General features: G+C 39.6%; 8 protein-coding genes across 8 annotated transcripts in view; 5 read left to right on the top strand and 3 right to left on the bottom strand.

The window, feature by feature from the left end:
* Window positions 1–116: 116 nt before the first annotated feature.
* Window positions 117–1,683, bottom strand: LOC6576858 (tRNA-dihydrouridine(20a/20b) synthase [NAD(P)+]-like). Its single transcript, XM_032728672.2, has one exon. It carries the CDS (start codon window positions 1,428–1,430, stop codon window positions 237–239), a length of 1,194 nt encoding a protein of 397 aa, XP_032584563.1. The 5' UTR covers window positions 1,431–1,683; the 3' UTR covers window positions 117–236.
* A 462-nt stretch (window positions 1,684–2,145) lies between these two features.
* LOC6576857 (sorting nexin-17) lies at window positions 2,146–4,725 on the top strand. Its single transcript, XM_002002805.4, has one exon. It carries the CDS (start codon window positions 2,375–2,377, stop codon window positions 3,899–3,901), a length of 1,527 nt encoding a protein of 508 aa, XP_002002841.3. The 5' UTR covers window positions 2,146–2,374; the 3' UTR covers window positions 3,902–4,725.
* A 140-nt stretch (window positions 4,726–4,865) lies between these two features.
* On the top strand, window positions 4,866–5,949 carry LOC6576856 (protein kinase 4). The gene is made up of 3 exons (XM_002002804.4): window positions 4,866–5,026; window positions 5,243–5,534; window positions 5,668–5,949. The coding sequence occupies exons 1-3, from the start codon at window positions 5,010–5,012 to the stop codon at window positions 5,797–5,799; spliced, it is 441 nt and encodes a 146-aa protein (XP_002002840.1). The 5' UTR covers window positions 4,866–5,009; the 3' UTR covers window positions 5,800–5,949.
* Window positions 5,950–6,566: 617 nt separating this feature from the next.
* LOC6576855 (thymidylate synthase) lies at window positions 6,567–8,046 on the top strand. The gene is made up of 2 exons (XM_002002803.4): window positions 6,567–6,724; window positions 6,968–8,046. The coding sequence occupies exons 1-2, from the start codon at window positions 6,633–6,635 to the stop codon at window positions 7,977–7,979; spliced, it is 1,104 nt and encodes a 367-aa protein (XP_002002839.2). The 5' UTR covers window positions 6,567–6,632; the 3' UTR covers window positions 7,980–8,046.
* A 610-nt stretch (window positions 8,047–8,656) lies between these two features.
* LOC6576854 (60S ribosomal protein L7) lies at window positions 8,657–9,734 on the bottom strand. The gene is made up of 3 exons (XM_002002802.4): window positions 9,641–9,734; window positions 9,271–9,569; window positions 8,657–9,208 (listed from the first exon to the last, which is right to left on the bottom strand). Exons 2-3 carry the CDS (start codon window positions 9,567–9,569, stop codon window positions 8,749–8,751), a joined length of 759 nt encoding a protein of 252 aa, XP_002002838.1. The 5' UTR covers window positions 9,641–9,734; the 3' UTR covers window positions 8,657–8,748.
* Window positions 9,735–9,798: 64 nt separating this feature from the next.
* On the top strand, window positions 9,799–10,712 carry LOC6576853 (RIP-like protein). Its single transcript, XM_002002801.4, has 3 exons — window positions 9,799–10,016; window positions 10,076–10,141; window positions 10,195–10,712. Exons 1-3 carry the CDS (start codon window positions 9,900–9,902, stop codon window positions 10,609–10,611), a joined length of 600 nt encoding a protein of 199 aa, XP_002002837.1. The 5' UTR covers window positions 9,799–9,899; the 3' UTR covers window positions 10,612–10,712.
* LOC6576852 (probable isoaspartyl peptidase/L-asparaginase GA20639) lies at window positions 10,647–12,027 on the bottom strand. Its single transcript, XM_002002800.4, has one exon. The coding sequence runs from the start codon at window positions 11,757–11,759 to the stop codon at window positions 10,734–10,736; it is 1,026 nt and encodes a 341-aa protein (XP_002002836.1). The 5' UTR covers window positions 11,760–12,027; the 3' UTR covers window positions 10,647–10,733.
* Window positions 12,028–12,225: 198 nt separating this feature from the next.
* LOC6576851 (ATP-binding cassette sub-family C member Sur) overlaps window positions 12,226–17,263 on the top strand; it is a 69,551-nt gene continuing 64,513 nt past the window's right edge. The window contains exon 1 of the mRNA XM_002002799.4: window positions 12,226–13,322. Coding sequence (XP_002002835.1) covers window positions 13,147–13,322 — 176 coding nt within the window. The 5' untranslated portion in view covers window positions 12,226–13,146. The remainder of the gene's footprint in view (window positions 13,323–17,263) is intronic.

Below are 17,263 nucleotides of genomic sequence, written 5' to 3'. Positions count from 1 at the left end.
TGGTGTAAATATTCAAACTTACTATCGATATATACATTTTAAAATTCCGACTACTACAACGAATGCTGTTATGAAGCTCTGTTAAACGAGTTTAAAAGAAATTTAGCCGCTTTGCATAAATTTTGAAGTACGTTATGTGTTAACGTACTTTTAAGAAATACCATTTAATTTATTTGCATTTAATTGTCTCGTCAAACCACCTCAAAAATACACACCAACTTATATCTAAACACACATCAATCGTCGTCTAGGAATAGTCCACCCAGATCAAGATCGTCCCCGTTTTCGCTGGAGACTTGCTGACTTTTGAAGTCTGTGAAATATTTACCATCGGTGCTTGCATCCCAACCGCTATCTTCCGCCTCCACGGCCAGGTGACGAGCATGTTTGGGTGGCGTGAAGTGGGTATAAGTACAATTTGTATATTGGTAGGTTGAGCTGTTAGAGCTAGGCCGGATATCATAGTGCTCGGCCAAGAACTGCAGTACTTGGTCTTTACTGCCGAGGCTGTTGAATTGAACTCGTAAGGCGCGTTTCATTGTGCTGTTCCACATAAAACTCAGATGATGATGAAAGCACTGGAAATTCAAATTATGACCCGCAGACTCGGCGATGTCCAGCCACTGCTGTACACACACCTTTGGCGTTGCAGTTTCCAGTTGATAGTCACTGTTGAACAAGGCCGGATTCGCAAGTAATCCACGGGCAGCCATGACGCCCGCGGCCTGCGTTTGTTTGTGCAGTTCGCAGGCATCTTGATAGCTTTCCACATTGCCATTTACTATCAGTGGAATTTGCAGAGATTTGGCGACTTCGGCCATGGCCTCCACATTGAGTGTATCCTTGGAATGCTTCTGTGCGGGCGTCCGTCCGTGCAGCGTCAAGAATGTGACGCCACAATACTCCAATTGCTGAGCCAGCTGAATTGTCTTATTCACTGATGTCTGGTTATCGCTGCTGTTCAAGAGACGCATTTTCACCGATACGCTGAAATCTGTGGGCAGTGTGCGCCGCAAGCTTTGAATAATGTCGCGCACCTGCTCAGGCTGCCGCAAAAGCCCGCAACCATAGCCTTTGGCTATTGCCCAGCCTTGCGGGCAGCCACAATTTAAATCTACACCATCCACATAAGGATAAATGAGTTGTGACGCTGTAACAAATTCCAGTGCATCCTTGGCTGCAAATTGAGCGATGAGAGGTTGATCATCGAGGCCAGTCGTAAACTCATTCTGTCTAGCCTTCTCGCTGTTGTTGATTGAATCCGCTATCATCATAGGGGTAAACGCCAATTGGACTCCATTCTGTCGCAACAATCTGCGAAACTCCAGCTTACTGTATCGCACCATGGGAGCACTGACCCGCAGGAAACCCTGGGTGTCAGTAAAGAGAGCTCCAATGTCATGGTGGGGCCGTTGTCTTGGCAATTCCATTCAAGATATGATTGTTGATCTATTCTCGTGGCGTCCACGTTTTACCTACTTTAAAAACACACTCAGCTGATAGGTGCAGATCAGCTGCTGACTCAGCTGAGCAGCAGCCTTTGGAAAAATGGATCTCAATAATTTGAATGCTTGGATAATTATCACACTTAGTTACCCGGAAGCTAATTTTAGCGAAATTAACCTTTCAAGAATATAGTTCGCATTCATATTTAATTTTCGAATTGTGTAAACTGAGAGGTAAGCTATCGATAGTAAGCCGTAAACGATAAACCATCTTTAGCGATGTGCGTACGTTTTAAATTTATAATGTTGACAGGCAAAATACCCTATTTTATTGTTATTTTTACATAAATCAAACGAATATTAAAATGACAAATATATACAGTATTCAAAATACGAGTTTAAAAAGGAATTAATTGGTATTAATTGTAATTTTACTTTAGTCTCTACTAGAGAATATTAACATGTATGCAAAATAAATATTTTAATTACCAAGATAATAACAAAATTATTTTAAATTAGGTTTTATAATCTTAAAATCAAATTATATGCAAATACTATAATTAATAAGAAAATGTAATAATATTAATTCTTACATCACGTTAACTTGAAAACATGTTCCTACATGTTGAATTTTTCCGCTTTAGAACCCATCTCTAATATCTGCAGTTTAAAAACCGATAAGTCAATAAATGAACAATAATCGATAGTGCCAAAGTGAGTTGCTCACCTCCAGCGTGTAGGTGAAAAAACTCAATCGCAATATCTTTAATTAAATAAATTAATACATGTACAAATAAAAGAGCGCAGTGACTAATCGGCCAACAAAAGGCTAGAGGCGTCAATGACGTGCAAGTAAAACGCAATGAAATAGTGAACGCATCAACAACAGCGTCCAACAACAACGACAACAGCGACACAACTACAACAAAATGCATTTCTCAATACCAGACACACAGGAACAGTATGCGGATGGGAGCGGTGGCTCGCCCACATACACGGTATACAATATCTACATTAATGGTAACTATCATTGCTGCTTGCGCTACAAGCAGCTGCACGCGTTGCACGAACAGCTGCGTAGGCGTTGCGCGGACGCCGCCTTGCCGCCATTCCCACCCAAGCGCCTGCTGCCATTGAGCAACAGTCAGCTGGAGACTCGACGTGCCGCACTGGAGCACTACTTGCAAATCATTGGCCAGGATGCGGGAATCGCACGCCTCCCATACTTGCAACAGTTTCTGCAGCGCGCTCAATTGGACACGGCGCTGGCCGAGTGCTCTGTGAGTCGCGAGGATGAGCAGCAACAGCTCCAGGTGGAGGTCTATAGTGGCTGGGCACCAGGACCGGGAGGAGGAAGTGGTGTACAATTGCTGGTCAATTGTCATGTGCAGCAGAATGCAAGCGCTCTGCTGCAGTCCGTCTGCCGCATGCTGCAGGTTCCCGACGAACTAATGCAATTCTTTTGTTTGTATCTCATGCGACATGTGGAGGCACCCGAAGAGAGAGCCTCCTCCTGTTCCTCCACACCTGATGATCCGTCCGCCGTGCTGCTACTACGTCGCCTGATGGACTTCGAATCGCCCTACATTTCGCGCATGCATGCGCAGCCCTGTCAATTGCTCTTGCGCACGTGCTATTGGAACTCGCGCTGGGATGCCAAGCTGCTGGGCAACAGTGTCGCGCTCAATCTACTCTACAATCAGACGCTGGCGGATGTGGCTCGCGAATGGATCATTTGTACGCCCGAAATGCGACGGGAGTTGTGCAGTTTGCAGCTGCAGTCGCGGCCCTTGCAATATCTGGAGCTAGTGCGTCAACTGCCCTCCTATGGCTGTCTGCAGTTTGGCGCCGCGCAAGTGGACTATCCGGAGCTGGACACGACAGCGGTGGTGACCATTGGCAATCGGGAGCTAAGCCTACGCACGGCACGCGGTGCCAAGATCTATGAGACCAAATTCCGGGTCACACGGATGCGATGCTGGAGAGTGAGTGCGATGCATAATACGTACGAGTCGCGAGACCAGCCCACGCAGCTGCAGTTGTCCTTTGAGTATCTGATGTCGAAGCAAACACTGCGCTGGATAACTATCACCAGCCAGCAAGCGATGCTGATGTCTGTGTCCCTGCAGGCGATGGTCGATGAGCTGCTGCATAGTAACAGCAATGGCAGCAATGGTGGCGGCGGCGGCAGCGATGATGAGCAGGAGGCGAGCACCTCACGTGGCGCATCGGAATCGACCACATCGACGCCCAGTTCCGTTTCTTCGTCGTGCACCACAACATCAGGCACATCAACCACAATGACGCCGCCGGTTAAGTTTCTAGCTCAACGCTCCAAGCAGCAACACAAGCTGACAACGGCTCGCACCTTTGCGGCGGTTTTCTTTCGCAATGACGACACAGCTGCGTCCGTGCGCAATGAAGCATTCGAGGGCATTGGCGATGATGATCTGTAATCTCTACGTATGTTAAATTCCTGGCGGAACTGGAAAACAATCGATCAGCAATGCACTCTCCATATAAGAATGTTGTCACATTAATTTCAAATATCATTGGCTATCCTTGATATAATCTCGATGTAAGAATGTGGTCACCTTAATTTCCAATACCATCCTTGATATACTTCAGTTTTACTACTTCGGCAACAGCTAATGGGAGTGCTGCTTCAAGGTTTTCAATTGTTTCCCAGCACTGCTGTAAAAATATGTTTGTGTATGTTATAAATGTAAAATAATTGTTGTTTACTTCAGTTCGTAAACAACGCATCGCCAAAATAGTTTATTTTTAAAGAAATTGAAACTATTAGCACAAATCTAACTGTTATTCGTAATACATATACATATGTTATGCAGCACAAAGGCATAAAATTATATGTTATCACGAATCAAACAGTAATTTACCTACATATATACCTTCCCTTATCCCCTTACCGTACCTTGGTGCTGCCAAATCTAATGACGAAAAAAAATTTTAACTAATGTGCATTTTATTATGTTAAAGACAAAAGTAGGTTTTATTATCGAAATACATATGAGATGGTCATATTGTCGAAATGATAATTGATTAATAACATTGTGTTGTGTTTAACAATGCTCAGTAAGAACTATTTACATAAATACATATATGATAATTCTTTTGTAAAAAACTTTTATATGATTGCTCTCTATCTACATTTCCTTTTTATATTGTAAGTGTATGTATACGCATATTTGCAGCTATTTTTTCAATAATTATTAACAGTTGAACAAAATATATATGTTATGCATTTTATAGAAATAAACGTAAAACGAAATTGTAAAAATTGTGGAAGGTTTGTTTTCATATTTTTAACGTCTGCGAACAGCAGCAGCTGTTAAATATATTTTGGCTCTGTTAATCAACCAGCTTTTGGCGCTGCCAACACATTTTTATTAATCGATAGGCGGGCAATCGATATTATTGTCAAATGCAACAACGAAAAGAAAAAAAAAATAGCTCACAATTCTCCCAATAATAGATTTGGGAATTGTGTGATAAACAAAAACTAGCAACTAAAGCAATATTTTCTATCAACACAATTACAAAATGGAACGCAACAATGGGTAAGCCTGTTCTTCACTTGACACGCATAAGATGTTTCTACTACACTAAGCTTGTGACGCATACAAATTGAAAAAAGTAAACACTCAGTGATTGAGGGTGTTTGCGACTGTAGATGCGCATGCATGTGTGTATGTGTTTTGCATGAAAAACTAGACGATATATTTTGCGATATTGAAAAACTGAGTTGGCTAACCTAATATATAACTTTATTATAGACGCTATCCCTACATTCGCCGTCAGGGCAGCGGCAACGGACCACACAACCATCATCATCATAATAATGCAAATTCAGCATCGGCTGCATCGTCAGCTTCGCCATCTTCGGCATCAACAGCAACAAACACATCGCATAGCACACAATACTCCAATAATAGCATTAATAATGCAACAACTAACACCAATGTGCTCTATGCAACTGTCTCGCAACAACAACAGCAGCAGCAGCAAAATGTGCCCATATCACAGCACGATGAATTAATACGTTACATTCGCGAGGCTTGGAATAAAGTGAGTATATAGATGACACATATATATATATTTGGTCAGACAATTTATAGCATCTTGTGGCAGGTCATTTTTCTTCATGGTGTGTGGGTTATTATTATATTTTTTTCTAAAATTGTTTTTCGTCTGCTTACAGGTGAGCGAACAGGGTGAAATATACTGCAATGAATCTGATAATCAATTAAAAAATTTCAAACCATTCAATCTGGAAGAGTATTGGGGACAGCGTCTGGTACAGAATATACATGTTACCACAACACATCAGTAAAAAGAACAAAACAATCTATAATTTAATAAAGGACAATTGCGCGTAACACCGTTAGCGTATAGACTAAGTAAAATGTAAAATGCTATATAAATTGCATATGTTTTGACAACACAAAGATCTGTAAATTGATTGCTGTTTTTTCACATCGTTCGATTTTGTTGTTTACTTTTTCGACTTTTCTTATGCGAAATAATATACTTAAATGTTTGTATTTCAGTTATTCAATTAACAAGCACTGCCAGCTGCGATGCAAAAATCTAAAAAGAGGATAATATAACTAGTATTTTATTTAAAATGAAATTTCAAACATTTTTCAATTCTTCGTTTATTGCCGACAATTTCAAATATTCGAATAGTCAAAGCAGATTTCTTACAACCCTGTAAAAACAATTATAAATCAATAGCATTTGAATCAGAACTCAATTTGGATTGTATGATCGTATAACAATTAAAAAGCAAAGTTGGACTTATCTTAACGAGCAACCGATTTGCAAGGACTAAGAAAATCTATCGATACGATCGATAATTGCATTTTAAAAGGACTAAAATAACGACATATTGCTGGTTTAAATCGAATCGGCAAAACCTTCCGTTAGCGCAGTGAGGTGATGCTTTTTAATGACAAATGGTAACATGACTGCGCATATTAAACATAAAAAGAAATAAAATTCGGATTTGGATGCGGCACGTAAATTATAACACCATTCGATACTTATCGATAATATAGAACGGATATTGCTTTTTCTATGCATGAAGTCCGATAGTGACATCCCACTTTGGTCAACCAAATTGAGCAATAAATAAATAAATATAAGTTTCATGAAACATTCTAAATGTTTGCCCTTTTGTGCAAATATTTACAATTATTTCTCTCAAAACTCCACGCAATGTGCATGTTGTTGAGCGGTTGCAAAATGCAGATAAGGTAATTCAATTAATTGAATATCAATGAAAAATCTGTAGAATCAGTAAACTAAAAATTATAAAATTTTAACGATTTTTATCGCATCAAAAATTTCAAATTGACTTTATCGCGATTTCACACGGTTGTATTTTCTCAATATCTCTGGCGGGCTTTTCCACAAGCTTTACCGCCAAAACGCTAAGTCAACTAATATCGACAGTGATCAACTGACAAAATTGTTTTCTAATTTTCGGAAATGGTTAGTCCGTCAAAGCAATTGCCTTCCCCTACGAAGGAAACTCTTTCCCCTGCCAAAAGGCGCTTGGATGCGCTGATGAAGTCAATGGATGAGGAGTGTTCGCTCGAGAAACGAAATAAAGAGAATAGTCCAATTGAGAAATTGAGGAACAAAGATGAAGAGCAGTATTTGGATTTGATAAAAAGGATTATCGAGAATGGTGACGAGCGGATGGATCGTACCAAGGTGGGTACCCGATCCATTTTCGGCGCCCAAATGCGCTTCAATCTACGCGATTCGTTCCCATTGCTGACCACCAAGCGCGTCTTCTTTCGGGGAGTGGCCGAGGAGCTGATCTGGTTCATTGCTGGGCAGACAGATGCAAAGATCCTGCAGGAGAAGAATATACACATATGGGATGGTAATAGCACTCGCGAGTTTCTCGACAAGTGTGGCCACACGGATCGCGAGGTGGGTGATCTGGGTCCAGTATATGGCTTCCAGTGGCGTCACTTTGGCGCAAAATATGGTAAATGCACCGACGACTACACCGGCCAGGGTATTGATCAGCTGAAACAGGTCATCGATACTATACGCAACGATCCGGCGGATCGTCGCATCATAATGTCCGCATGGAATCCTTTGGACATACCCCAAATGGCGTTGCCGCCGTGCCACTGCCTGGCGCAGTTCTATGTTTCGCAGTCGCGTGGTGAATTGTCCTGCCAACTGTATCAGCGCAGCGCCGACATGGGTCTGGGAGTGCCTTTCAACATCGCCTCGTATGCCTTGTTGACCTACATGATCGCCCATGTGACGGGCTTGAAGCCCGGCGATTTTGTCCATACGCTGGGCGATGCTCACGTCTATAACAATCATGTGAATCCCCTGCTGGAGCAGATGAAACGTGAACCACGTCCCTTCCCCAAACTTGTCTTCAAGAGGCAAGTTACGAATATTGAGGATTTTCGCTACGAAGATTTCGAAATTGTGGGTTACAATCCGTACGGCAAGATTCAAATGGAAATGGCCGTATAATTGATTATTCTTATTTTATAAATGTAAAAATAAACATATATCTCATTTTATCTCACAAGACTCAAAATGTGGAATTTTTGCATGTCAATAGTTTTCAGATATTTTCAAATGCCGATTTGGGGCGTGGCTTAACCTGTTCAAGTGGACATTCTTCCAAGATATACATATACATATGTATATGTGGGTATATACTCATTAGAGAGTGGCCAAGTTATAGATTTCTTAGCTTTGTAAACAACGTTAGAGACGGTTTCCGAAAATATTAAGCTCTGAAAAACTGTCGTCATACTGTTAGCTTAACAGACCGATTAACATAATCACGATCACGGTTGAATTGTGATTTTGTGTCAAGGTCCATCTCTAACTTACTGCACTTGACATAAATTGCTTTTACAGCAGCTTGATAAATAAATTTTGATTTTGAGTTTTTTCAAAATCAAATAACATATGCAAAAACAAAGCATATCTAATTGTAGTCCAATTGAATAAAATGAAATGCATGTTTAAAATCTGACAGTGCAGAGTCTATAGTGGATATATAAGACTATTTCTATAACTTCATATATTTGTCAACAAAATATTTTTTATATTCATATCCAATCTCTGCAGTATGTCTAATGAAATATAAATGGCAACAGAAAATGAAAACCCTTTTGATTTTGTGAACGGCATTGTAGTACTTTCATAAAAAGAATTAATTTTATTTCTTTCGCTGTTTGCCAGACCGTTTACTGTGTTTTTAAACTATTTCACTGCACACCTCAGCTTTTTAGACCATCTTGCGCAGCAATCTGTTGATCTTGTCCTCGCGGTTGCCGAAATCACCACCGTTTACGTAGTGATTGGCCTTCTTGCGCCAGCCGCCGGTTGGCGTGTTCAGCTTGAAGGGCCACAGGAAGTTGGAGGCGTACTTGAATTTGGGTCCAACGGTGAAGATCTCATGGACCAAATCCTCAACGCACTGAATGCCATGCGCCTTGCGGAGCTTGCGCTCGATAACAAAGTTATCGGTGATTGGAACACGCTGGCGGTTATGCTTAACAAAGCCGCGCTTGTAGATCAGCTCGCGCACCGACTTCAGATTGGGATAACCCCAGGTGATGTAGGGCTCGGCAATACGCAACATGTTGATGGTGGCCTTATTCAGCTTGATGAACACACCATTGTTGATCTGACGCAAACGGAACAGCTGCAGCACTTTGCGTACCTTCGGTGCAACCTTGTTGATACTGCAAGTGTATAATTTAGCAGTTAATAACAATACATGCGTGATTCTGACAAATTCACTCACCCGCGAATACGCACAACGAATGCCAATTTGGCTTCGGCGGGCACGTAGAACTGATTACGGCTCTTGGCCAAGCGACGGAGCTTGATCTCACGCTGATCAGCCTTGATGTACTCGTTCTGGTACTTTTCGGCACGTACTAGATTCTCCTTCTTGCGCAGGGCAATGACAGCGACACGCTTCAGCCGACGTTTCGTCTCTGCAACACGCTTGCTGATTTGTTTCTTGCTGAACTTCAGTTTGGATTCCGGCACAGCGGGCAGCTTTTTAGCTGCTGGTTTCTTAGCGGCCGGGGCTGGCATCTGTTTAAGGCACAAATTTGCATCATTTTTAGAACGGTTCTCGTTGAGAAATTTGAAAATATAGCACTAACCTTTTACTAGACACTATGCACGTTGGTAAAAGAAAGGGAAAGAAAGAGCGGAAGCTCGATGTACGCCATGTTGCGACTGTCAAAATATACACAAAGCAACTCTGTGCAGCAGTGCTGTTAAACTCTCTATAAATTCCATGGTTGTAGTTCGATAAATTACCGATAAGAAAAATCAGCTGTGATTGGTGGCGTTCGCCCGCGCATTTCACAATTTGTGGATAGTTCATTTTATTGCTTATTTTTAGTATTCTGTGCTCAAATGCAGTGTCCCAGCAGTCCTATTAACCATACAAGTGTCGAGCAAAAACGTCATGCACAAAATGTGGCCAGACAACAACGCATAGGCATGCCAAAGTTGCGCGACCTGCTGCGAGAGGTAAGCAAAAAAATTGAATGATTTCTTTGGAGCTAAACTTCTAAGTTTTTAATTCACAGAAATGTCGCATACGAATTTTAAATGCACGCAACGACAGAGTCGATGGAAATCGTAAAGTGCAACTGGTAAGTTGGTGGAACAAAATATTAAGAATTAGTTAATTAAATTTGATTTCTAGTCGGAGCTCGAAGAAATTTTACGGTTAGAGCTAAAAGAACTGGACCAGGATTTGGAATTGGAACAACATGTCTATGAGGAGCTGCTCTCCGATGTGAATGAATGGTATGCCCTACAAGAGCAGCACCTGGAAGCACTGTATACTGAGCCGGACTCCGATCCAAAAGATCATGAACTGATTTGTCCCGTGTGTTTGATCAAGTCGCTGCAGTGCTTCAAATCTCTATATACTTGCGAATGTGGTGCACGATTCAAGCACGCCGCAGACAAGACGCAATTGGAGCAATTGATTCAACAGAAAGTTAACGAACACGAGCTGCACTGCACCCAGGCGTTGCAGTTCTTCATAGAGGCACAGCCTACGGGCAATCGCTTATACACCATCTGCGGCAGCTGTGATTTTTGTAGCTCCATTTGAGTGGTTTCCAATCTCATTGTTCTGGCTGCGACCAGTTTTAAATTAGAAAATGTTTATTATAGATATAGATTATAAATTATGGTTTAACGTTCTGTTCTAAACATCTATTTCTTTAAGCTCTACTATGTATCATCGTCCACAATCACTACTTCATCCTCGCCGACCTCCACGCCGCAGTGCAGCTCGTTGCCCTGCTGATAGGCCCAGGACATGAGTTCAGTGGTAAAGTAGATGCCTAACTGGCCTCGATGATCGATGGCTATTAGGCCCCCTGTCTGCTTGAAATGAGCGGTCATATTTTGTAGCATCTCTTCCACTGCCTCCTGTATCGAATAATCCTTGTGCCGCACCAGCGCCAGGACGCGTGAGCTCAAATTGTAGCGCATGATCGACTCACCATGCCCAGTGGCTGAGACAGCACCGGCCTCATTGTCCGCATAGGTGCCAGCTCCCAGTATTGGCGAATCCCCCACACGACCCGACAACTTACCTGTTAGACCACCTGTTGAGGTCGCTGCTGCCACATTGCCACACGCATCGATGGCCACAGCGCCAACGGTGCCTGGAACCACGTTGTAAAGCGTGTCAGTATTTGAGATCTTAAATACTTTGAGAAGTTTCTGCGAGGCCTCTGTGATCAATGCACTCTTGGGTAGAATTTCGAATCCCTCCTCTTTGGCCAAGCGCATGGCGCCGTCGCCTGCTAGAAACCGATAATTCGTCTTTTCCATGACACACCTGGCCAGGCTAATGGGATGCATTATGTTCCGTGCCATTGTAACGCAGCCGCCTTCCAGTCGGGAGCCGTCCATGATCGACGCATCCATTTCCACATTGCCGTCCTGTGTCAGCACGGATCCAAAGCCGGCATTGAAGTGAATATCTGCTTCGAGGACCATGACCGCCTGCTCCACAGCATCCAGCGTGCTACCCGTCTCCAGCATAGCCTTGTAGCCTCGTTGCGCTGCCTGCTTGACGCCAAACTTGACGCACTCCACCTTGTCGGCGTCTATGTGCCCAGCACCACCGTGTACCAGCACAGTGGGCAATATAGCATCCTTGGCCAAGCTGCGCCTTCCCCAGGTTATTGTTTGACATTTTACAATTGGAAGCAACAATCTCTGGGGCAACCTAAGGCCATGTAGCATTTTAAGCGACAGCAATGTATCACGTATGTATTTTTCGATCTGCAGGAGGAGAACCTAAATTTGGGAAATAATAAAATGGGGAAATAAATATTTAAAAAAAAACAACATGGCAAGTGGCATGATTTTCGACTTTATTTTTGCCTATTTTCTATATTTTCAAATATGGCATAGTCAGCAGAAATAATTACAAATCGTCTATCAAAACCGGCTTGTTTCGCTTTCCATGCAGTTTTGCAGTCACAGCGACTTTCAAACTGTAGCCAAACACCGGCAAATAAGCAAAACACATGTAAACAAAAACAATGCAGACAACACAAAAATCAACAAACTTATGTAACGACAGATTGAGGAGTTAGTACTCGACAAGTGCTCAACTAAAATATACCTCGTACATGCATATTTACATGAAAATAGTACGTAAAATGTGAACTTTAGTGCCTTGCTGTAAAAATAAACATCATTTATTTAAAACTTGTTTGGCTTTGCTAAGAAAATATTGAAATTGAAAATTGAAATTTCCCTGCAAGTGCATGTCTGTAACTCTGTTTAATATGCCTCGCTGTGCTGTTTGTAGAGGGTAACAGAATAAACGAAAAATGCGAAAGCTTTCGCTCGATCGTGCACGTGCATGCATGCTCCGTTGCTCGGTCGCTCGGCTGTTTTGCTTGCAAGCTGGCGCTCTCCCTCGCTCTCCCTTGCTCTCACCCACTGTCTGTCTCTCACGCACGCACAGCTTCTTGAGCGAGAATTCTTCGTTGACCGTTTCCTTCAGTACGTTGCGTTACTCAGCTGCAGACGGTTGGAGCAGCTGCCACTAACGGGAAAATTGTTCGGCCTTCTTCGAATCAGTAGAAACGTGCGCATATTTCATTTAATGTCTCTACCGTTTTGTTTATATTCACAATAATTGCGATAAAACACACAAATTAAAAGTAAAGCGCGAACGCGGCGTGCGTTTTATGTTAATATACTATATGCTATACATGCATACACACATACAAACACATAAATATGTACATGCTATATACACATACAATGTGTGTATCTAAAATACGAAATATCTTTTGAAGCAAAACAAGTACAATAAAATAAGTACGTAGAGAAAACTAGTTGCTGCTCTGTATTTTTGTAATTGCGAAATATAATTTGTTTACATTTTAAATTTTCTGTGCGGTTTCCAAATATCGACATTTTACTCGTGCGCAAAATACAATGTGGCAAAAGAATCGTCTGGTCCAGTGTTTGTGGAAAATCTAAATGATATCTGAAATAAATGTATTCAAAATGTGTGAAGCTCGAAATTAATGAATTCATTTCTTCGTGATCTCTAAAAAGTTATTAGATTCGGCTTCAGTTTCTTTTTGTTTTGTTTTTGGGTTTCGTTAAAATGGGTCCGGTCTTTAATCTTATACGCTGTGATCAATTGTTCAATAGCTCGCGTGATACTTATGATAATCTAAAGACAGATATTTGCGGCATAGATCGTGTGAAATATATTTTAACATGCCTTTGCATATGCGTGCTGTTTATTGGATGTATTTATGTATGGAAAAAATGTGATAGGTGAGTTTCAATTAAGTTGATAGTGCAAAATTAGTTTATAATTCTTAAATTAATGTGTAACTGTATATATACCCATGTATGTAAGTATTGAAAGAGAGTGCGTACTTAGAAATGTAGGTTTTTGTATATAAGATAATCTATGAATATATGTACATTTAAATAAATATATTTATGCATTCTCAAATACTTTCGCTCTTTTCGAATTTTAATGCAGTATCAGTTACATATGTATATTCAAATACATTTATACACACATATACATATCTCCCCATATCTAGCAAACAAAACAATTCGTATAACTCATTGATGAAATATCTAATCTGATTCGTACATACATATATATTATATGTATGTATGTACATATATCTAAATTTTCATATTCGAATCAAGCCCATTATTCATTATGTTATATTCATGATCATTCCTAAGAGCCCGAAATTTCAACTGAATGGGATTTTTAAAAATACATTGGAATATTAATTGGAAAATTTCGTGACTTTCCCTCAAACATACAGATAGGAGAGGATTGACAAGCAACCTTCGAAATGTTTCGGAAAAGTTGCTTCGAAAAGTTTTGCATCGAAGCAATCGTAAATTCGATTGAAATCAGCTATGCGTACTATATGTGGGAAAATGTTTATTCGATTTATAGATTTCCGTTTGTAACCAAGCATTTGTTTGTTGAGTTTTTTGTTTTTCGTTTTGACTCTTTTTAAATTGTAAATTTTGCGAAATATGCCGTCTCCAATAATTTTGAAAGTGCTTATGCCAATTCTGGCGCGTTCGCTCCTGCCCCGTGTGGGACGGAATCTGGTGCAGAGCCGTTCGAAGTCCGTAGTGCTGCAGCGGATCTCCGAGGGTCTGACTGTGCCCAGGACACTATTGAAGCACCGTATAAGTCCCGTTTAATCGAATGACAGCAAATGTTTGGCGGCATGGCCTGCCGAGCGGCCAGTTAAAGCATATTTATTGAATGGACGCAACTCGAAACAGGCTTGAGAATTTTGTTTAAGAACCGATCCTAGCTGCAGTTTTTAATTTTTGTAATCTTTCTAGTATCGTATCAAAATTTGTGATTGTATGTATTTTAAGCCAATTGTAAAAAAAACCCTGAGTTTCGTAAAATTGTGTCGTGGAATCGAAAGCAAACTTGGGAGTTTATATGCAAAAGTCGTTAACCTGATGTAATTTGATTGATTTCTAATAATAATAATGGATCCCAGTATTATATTCGTTTTGTATGTTAGTATTCTAATCGGAATGTTCCTTTCCATGGGATCGAATTTACATTAACCAATTAGTCGATATACCTTTATATTTATACTTTTGTCTGAATACATTAATTTTGTCTATGTGAGTACTGATTCACCGAAAATAGATTATCTGATCGTTAGGGATATGCAGAGATTTAATGTTAGATAAAAAATTGTTCTATTTATATGGTCTTAGAATTATCCTATTTAAAAATATGTTAATGTGATTCCTATAAGAATATTGTTGGGATCCTAAAACTAATAATCATAGTTACAATATGCCAATAATTGTATTAATTACGATCCTGATGATGATAGTGACGATGATAATTAATATGATCATGGTGATGCCATCATCATTCTTATAGCACTGATCGTAGTAATAAAGGGTAAGCTAATAATAACGAAAGTGATGATAAGTTTTAGTCATCATGATAATGATCGACATTAGCTATTTAATGATTGAGTTCTAGCTACTTCCATTTGCAGCACTCTCGGCTAGAGCAGTCGTAACACATTTATGTTTGTTGTAGGCTTGCCGAGCCATATAAACTATATTTAGATTTGTATCTCTTGGCTTAGTGTTTTGTAACATTTTCACTGTCAATCCGATTTTCCGAATTCTCCACACCGTGGAGTAACTCTCTTGAGTAAGCAGAACAAGTGACTCGAACCATGTGAATATTCTATGAGATAAACAAATTGGGAACTTTTATTTAAATATAGCACATGCGTTTATAAACAACATGCAAATGGCAACAAACCAGCGCAGTCTTTGTATACATATACATATACATATACATATATACATATATACGCATATACATAAGTAAAAGTAAAAGGGGGAAGAGGAGCAAATTACTCATGTGGCGCTCGGCCAGCTGTTGAAATAAATGAAAAGCACAACCAAACAGACAACAATGAAATCAAAAATGTTCCAGCTACGTATTACTTTTCATAAAACTTATACATACAAATATATAAATTATATGTATGCATGTATATATCTGAGTATCTTTGAGATGCATATTTCTTAGTAAAACATTTGAATATCTCATTTTGTGAAAATCCCATGGTTCGCTGTTCGCTATTTAATTCGAATTTTGGCTTTTATACGTCCCCAGACACTCGCCTAATGACCGAACGACCGACCGACCGACTGCACGATTTAAATGAATAAACAGAACAGATGCAGGCACAGGCAAATGCATACATACATAGATGTAAATATATATTATATATCAAAAGATATATTTCCATCGAGCGCCAACGACAGCCGACGGGCGACCCAAAACACGAAATCTAAATCTAGTTGCAAAATCATTTGAATTATTTACTGACAGCCGTGACAAAAGTCAAATAGAAAATAATAAAAAAAATAATAATAAATAAAAACAATTCCCAGCAATTTCTAGAAATATTTTTATTGAAAGCCGAATACTCTTGGGAGAATAATTTTTTGCTGAAAGAGTATATTAATCATAATTGAATTTAAAGAATTTGTAATTGTTATTAATAAATATAAATTGTATTATTATCAATATTTTCGTTAACAATTTAAGTTAGGATATCTAAAAATTTATTATGTGAGATATATAGATGATAGATTATTAGATTATAGTTTGCGATGGGATTAAAAATGAACTTTAAAGGTAAACATAAAAAAAAAAAAATCTGTAAATATATATTTTATATAAATATATAAAAAAAATGCAATACCCATACAAATTATATAAATATTGCAATTCTTATATATATAAATATATAATACACATATATATGTATGCATATAAAGTAAGGTTATGTTCGTTTATTAATTTTGAAGTATAGTTTATATTATTTATTTAATGATAATGACTATACTGGCGAAGATAATGCAAAATATGAATGAAAATGCACAATATATACTTATATTATTTAAAATACATACATATATAATTTGGTTGATTTATAACATTTTAGGTTAGCTTAAGTTGGGTTACGTTAGATTGAATTAGGATAGATCATCAGTGCTACTGAATTGGGTTAGGTTCGAATGAATTAAGATAAATCTTTAGAACTAATGAGCTCATGTTATGTTATGTATAACTAGTCTGACTAGATTACTATATTTGGACTATACTAGATTACAATAGTTCAAACTAGCTGTAAATATCAATTCGATATTTTACTGCAAATAGTTTAAAAGTGTTCCGAAAGTCTTATCACAGCTATTTCTAGCTGTGTGACACGCATTTCATAGTGTATAAAGTGTCGCATACGCCTTCTGGCTGTGGATCAATGAACGTTGCTGTCGGTGAGGTGGCGGCGCTTGCGATTGCCTGTGGTTGCTGTGGCTGTGGCTGCATTGCGACGTCATCGTTGTTCTTTGCTTGATGTGCATGTGTACACATACAGTGATATCTATATATTGTATTGTATGCATACATTTGCCCGGCTCAATTAATAAAAGTTTACTCCAGTTTGCATACGGACGGCGAGAGACACCGAGGGACAGATATGTAATCAAGAGACGGGCACAAGTTTTCATAGGAATTTCGTTTCGAACTGTGTTTTGGTTGACTTTTTTTTGTTTATTCGATTGTGTTTTGGTTGTTTGGTCTTGTCATCAGTGTGCTTGGCCATCGAGTAGCTCGTAAATGAAATGAACTGTATCGCAGACTTGGCTTGTCGTGGCTTGGCGTGGAG

This window comes from Drosophila mojavensis, unplaced genomic scaffold (genome assembly GCF_018153725.1).
Source record: "Drosophila mojavensis isolate 15081-1352.22 unplaced genomic scaffold, ASM1815372v1 contig_36, whole genome shotgun sequence".
NCBI classification, from domain to species: Eukaryota; Metazoa; Arthropoda; class Insecta; order Diptera; family Drosophilidae; genus Drosophila; species Drosophila mojavensis.
This window is presented reverse-complemented; position numbering and strand designations above follow the sequence as displayed.

Excerpts from the sequence above, each read along its gene's own strand:
- LOC6576858 (XM_032728672.2), bottom strand. The coding sequence starts at position 1,430 with ATGGAATTGCCAAGACAACGGCCCCACCATGACATTGGAGCTCTCTTT.
- LOC6576857 (XM_002002805.4), top strand. The coding sequence starts at position 2,375 with ATGCATTTCTCAATACCAGACACACAGGAACAGTATGCGGATGGGAGC.
- LOC6576856 (XM_002002804.4), top strand. Across the intron at positions 5,535-5,667 it reads TTCGCGAGGCTTGGAATAAA|GTGAGCGAACAGGGTGAAAT; the intron begins GTGAGTATATAG and ends GTCTGCTTACAG.
- LOC6576855 (XM_002002803.4), top strand. The coding sequence starts at position 6,633 with ATGTTTGCCCTTTTGTGCAAATATTTACAATTATTTCTCTCAAAACTC. Across the intron at positions 6,725-6,967 it reads GGTTGCAAAATGCAGATAAG|TCCGTCAAAGCAATTGCCTT; the intron begins GTAATTCAATTA and ends GGAAATGGTTAG.
- LOC6576854 (XM_002002802.4), bottom strand. The coding sequence starts at position 9,569 with ATGCCAGCCCCGGCCGCTAAGAAACCAGCAGCTAAAAAGCTGCCCGCT. Across the intron at positions 9,209-9,270 it reads TTCGTTGTGCGTATTCGCGG|TATCAACAAGGTTGCACCGA; the intron begins GTGAGTGAATTT and ends ATACACTTGCAG.
- LOC6576853 (XM_002002801.4), top strand. The coding sequence starts at position 9,900 with ATGCAGTGTCCCAGCAGTCCTATTAACCATACAAGTGTCGAGCAAAAA. Across the intron at positions 10,017-10,075 it reads TGCGCGACCTGCTGCGAGAG|AAATGTCGCATACGAATTTT; the intron begins GTAAGCAAAAAA and ends TTTAATTCACAG. Across the intron at positions 10,142-10,194 it reads GAAATCGTAAAGTGCAACTG|TCGGAGCTCGAAGAAATTTT; the intron begins GTAAGTTGGTGG and ends TTTGATTTCTAG.
- LOC6576852 (XM_002002800.4), bottom strand. The coding sequence starts at position 11,759 with ATGCTACATGGCCTTAGGTTGCCCCAGAGATTGTTGCTTCCAATTGTA.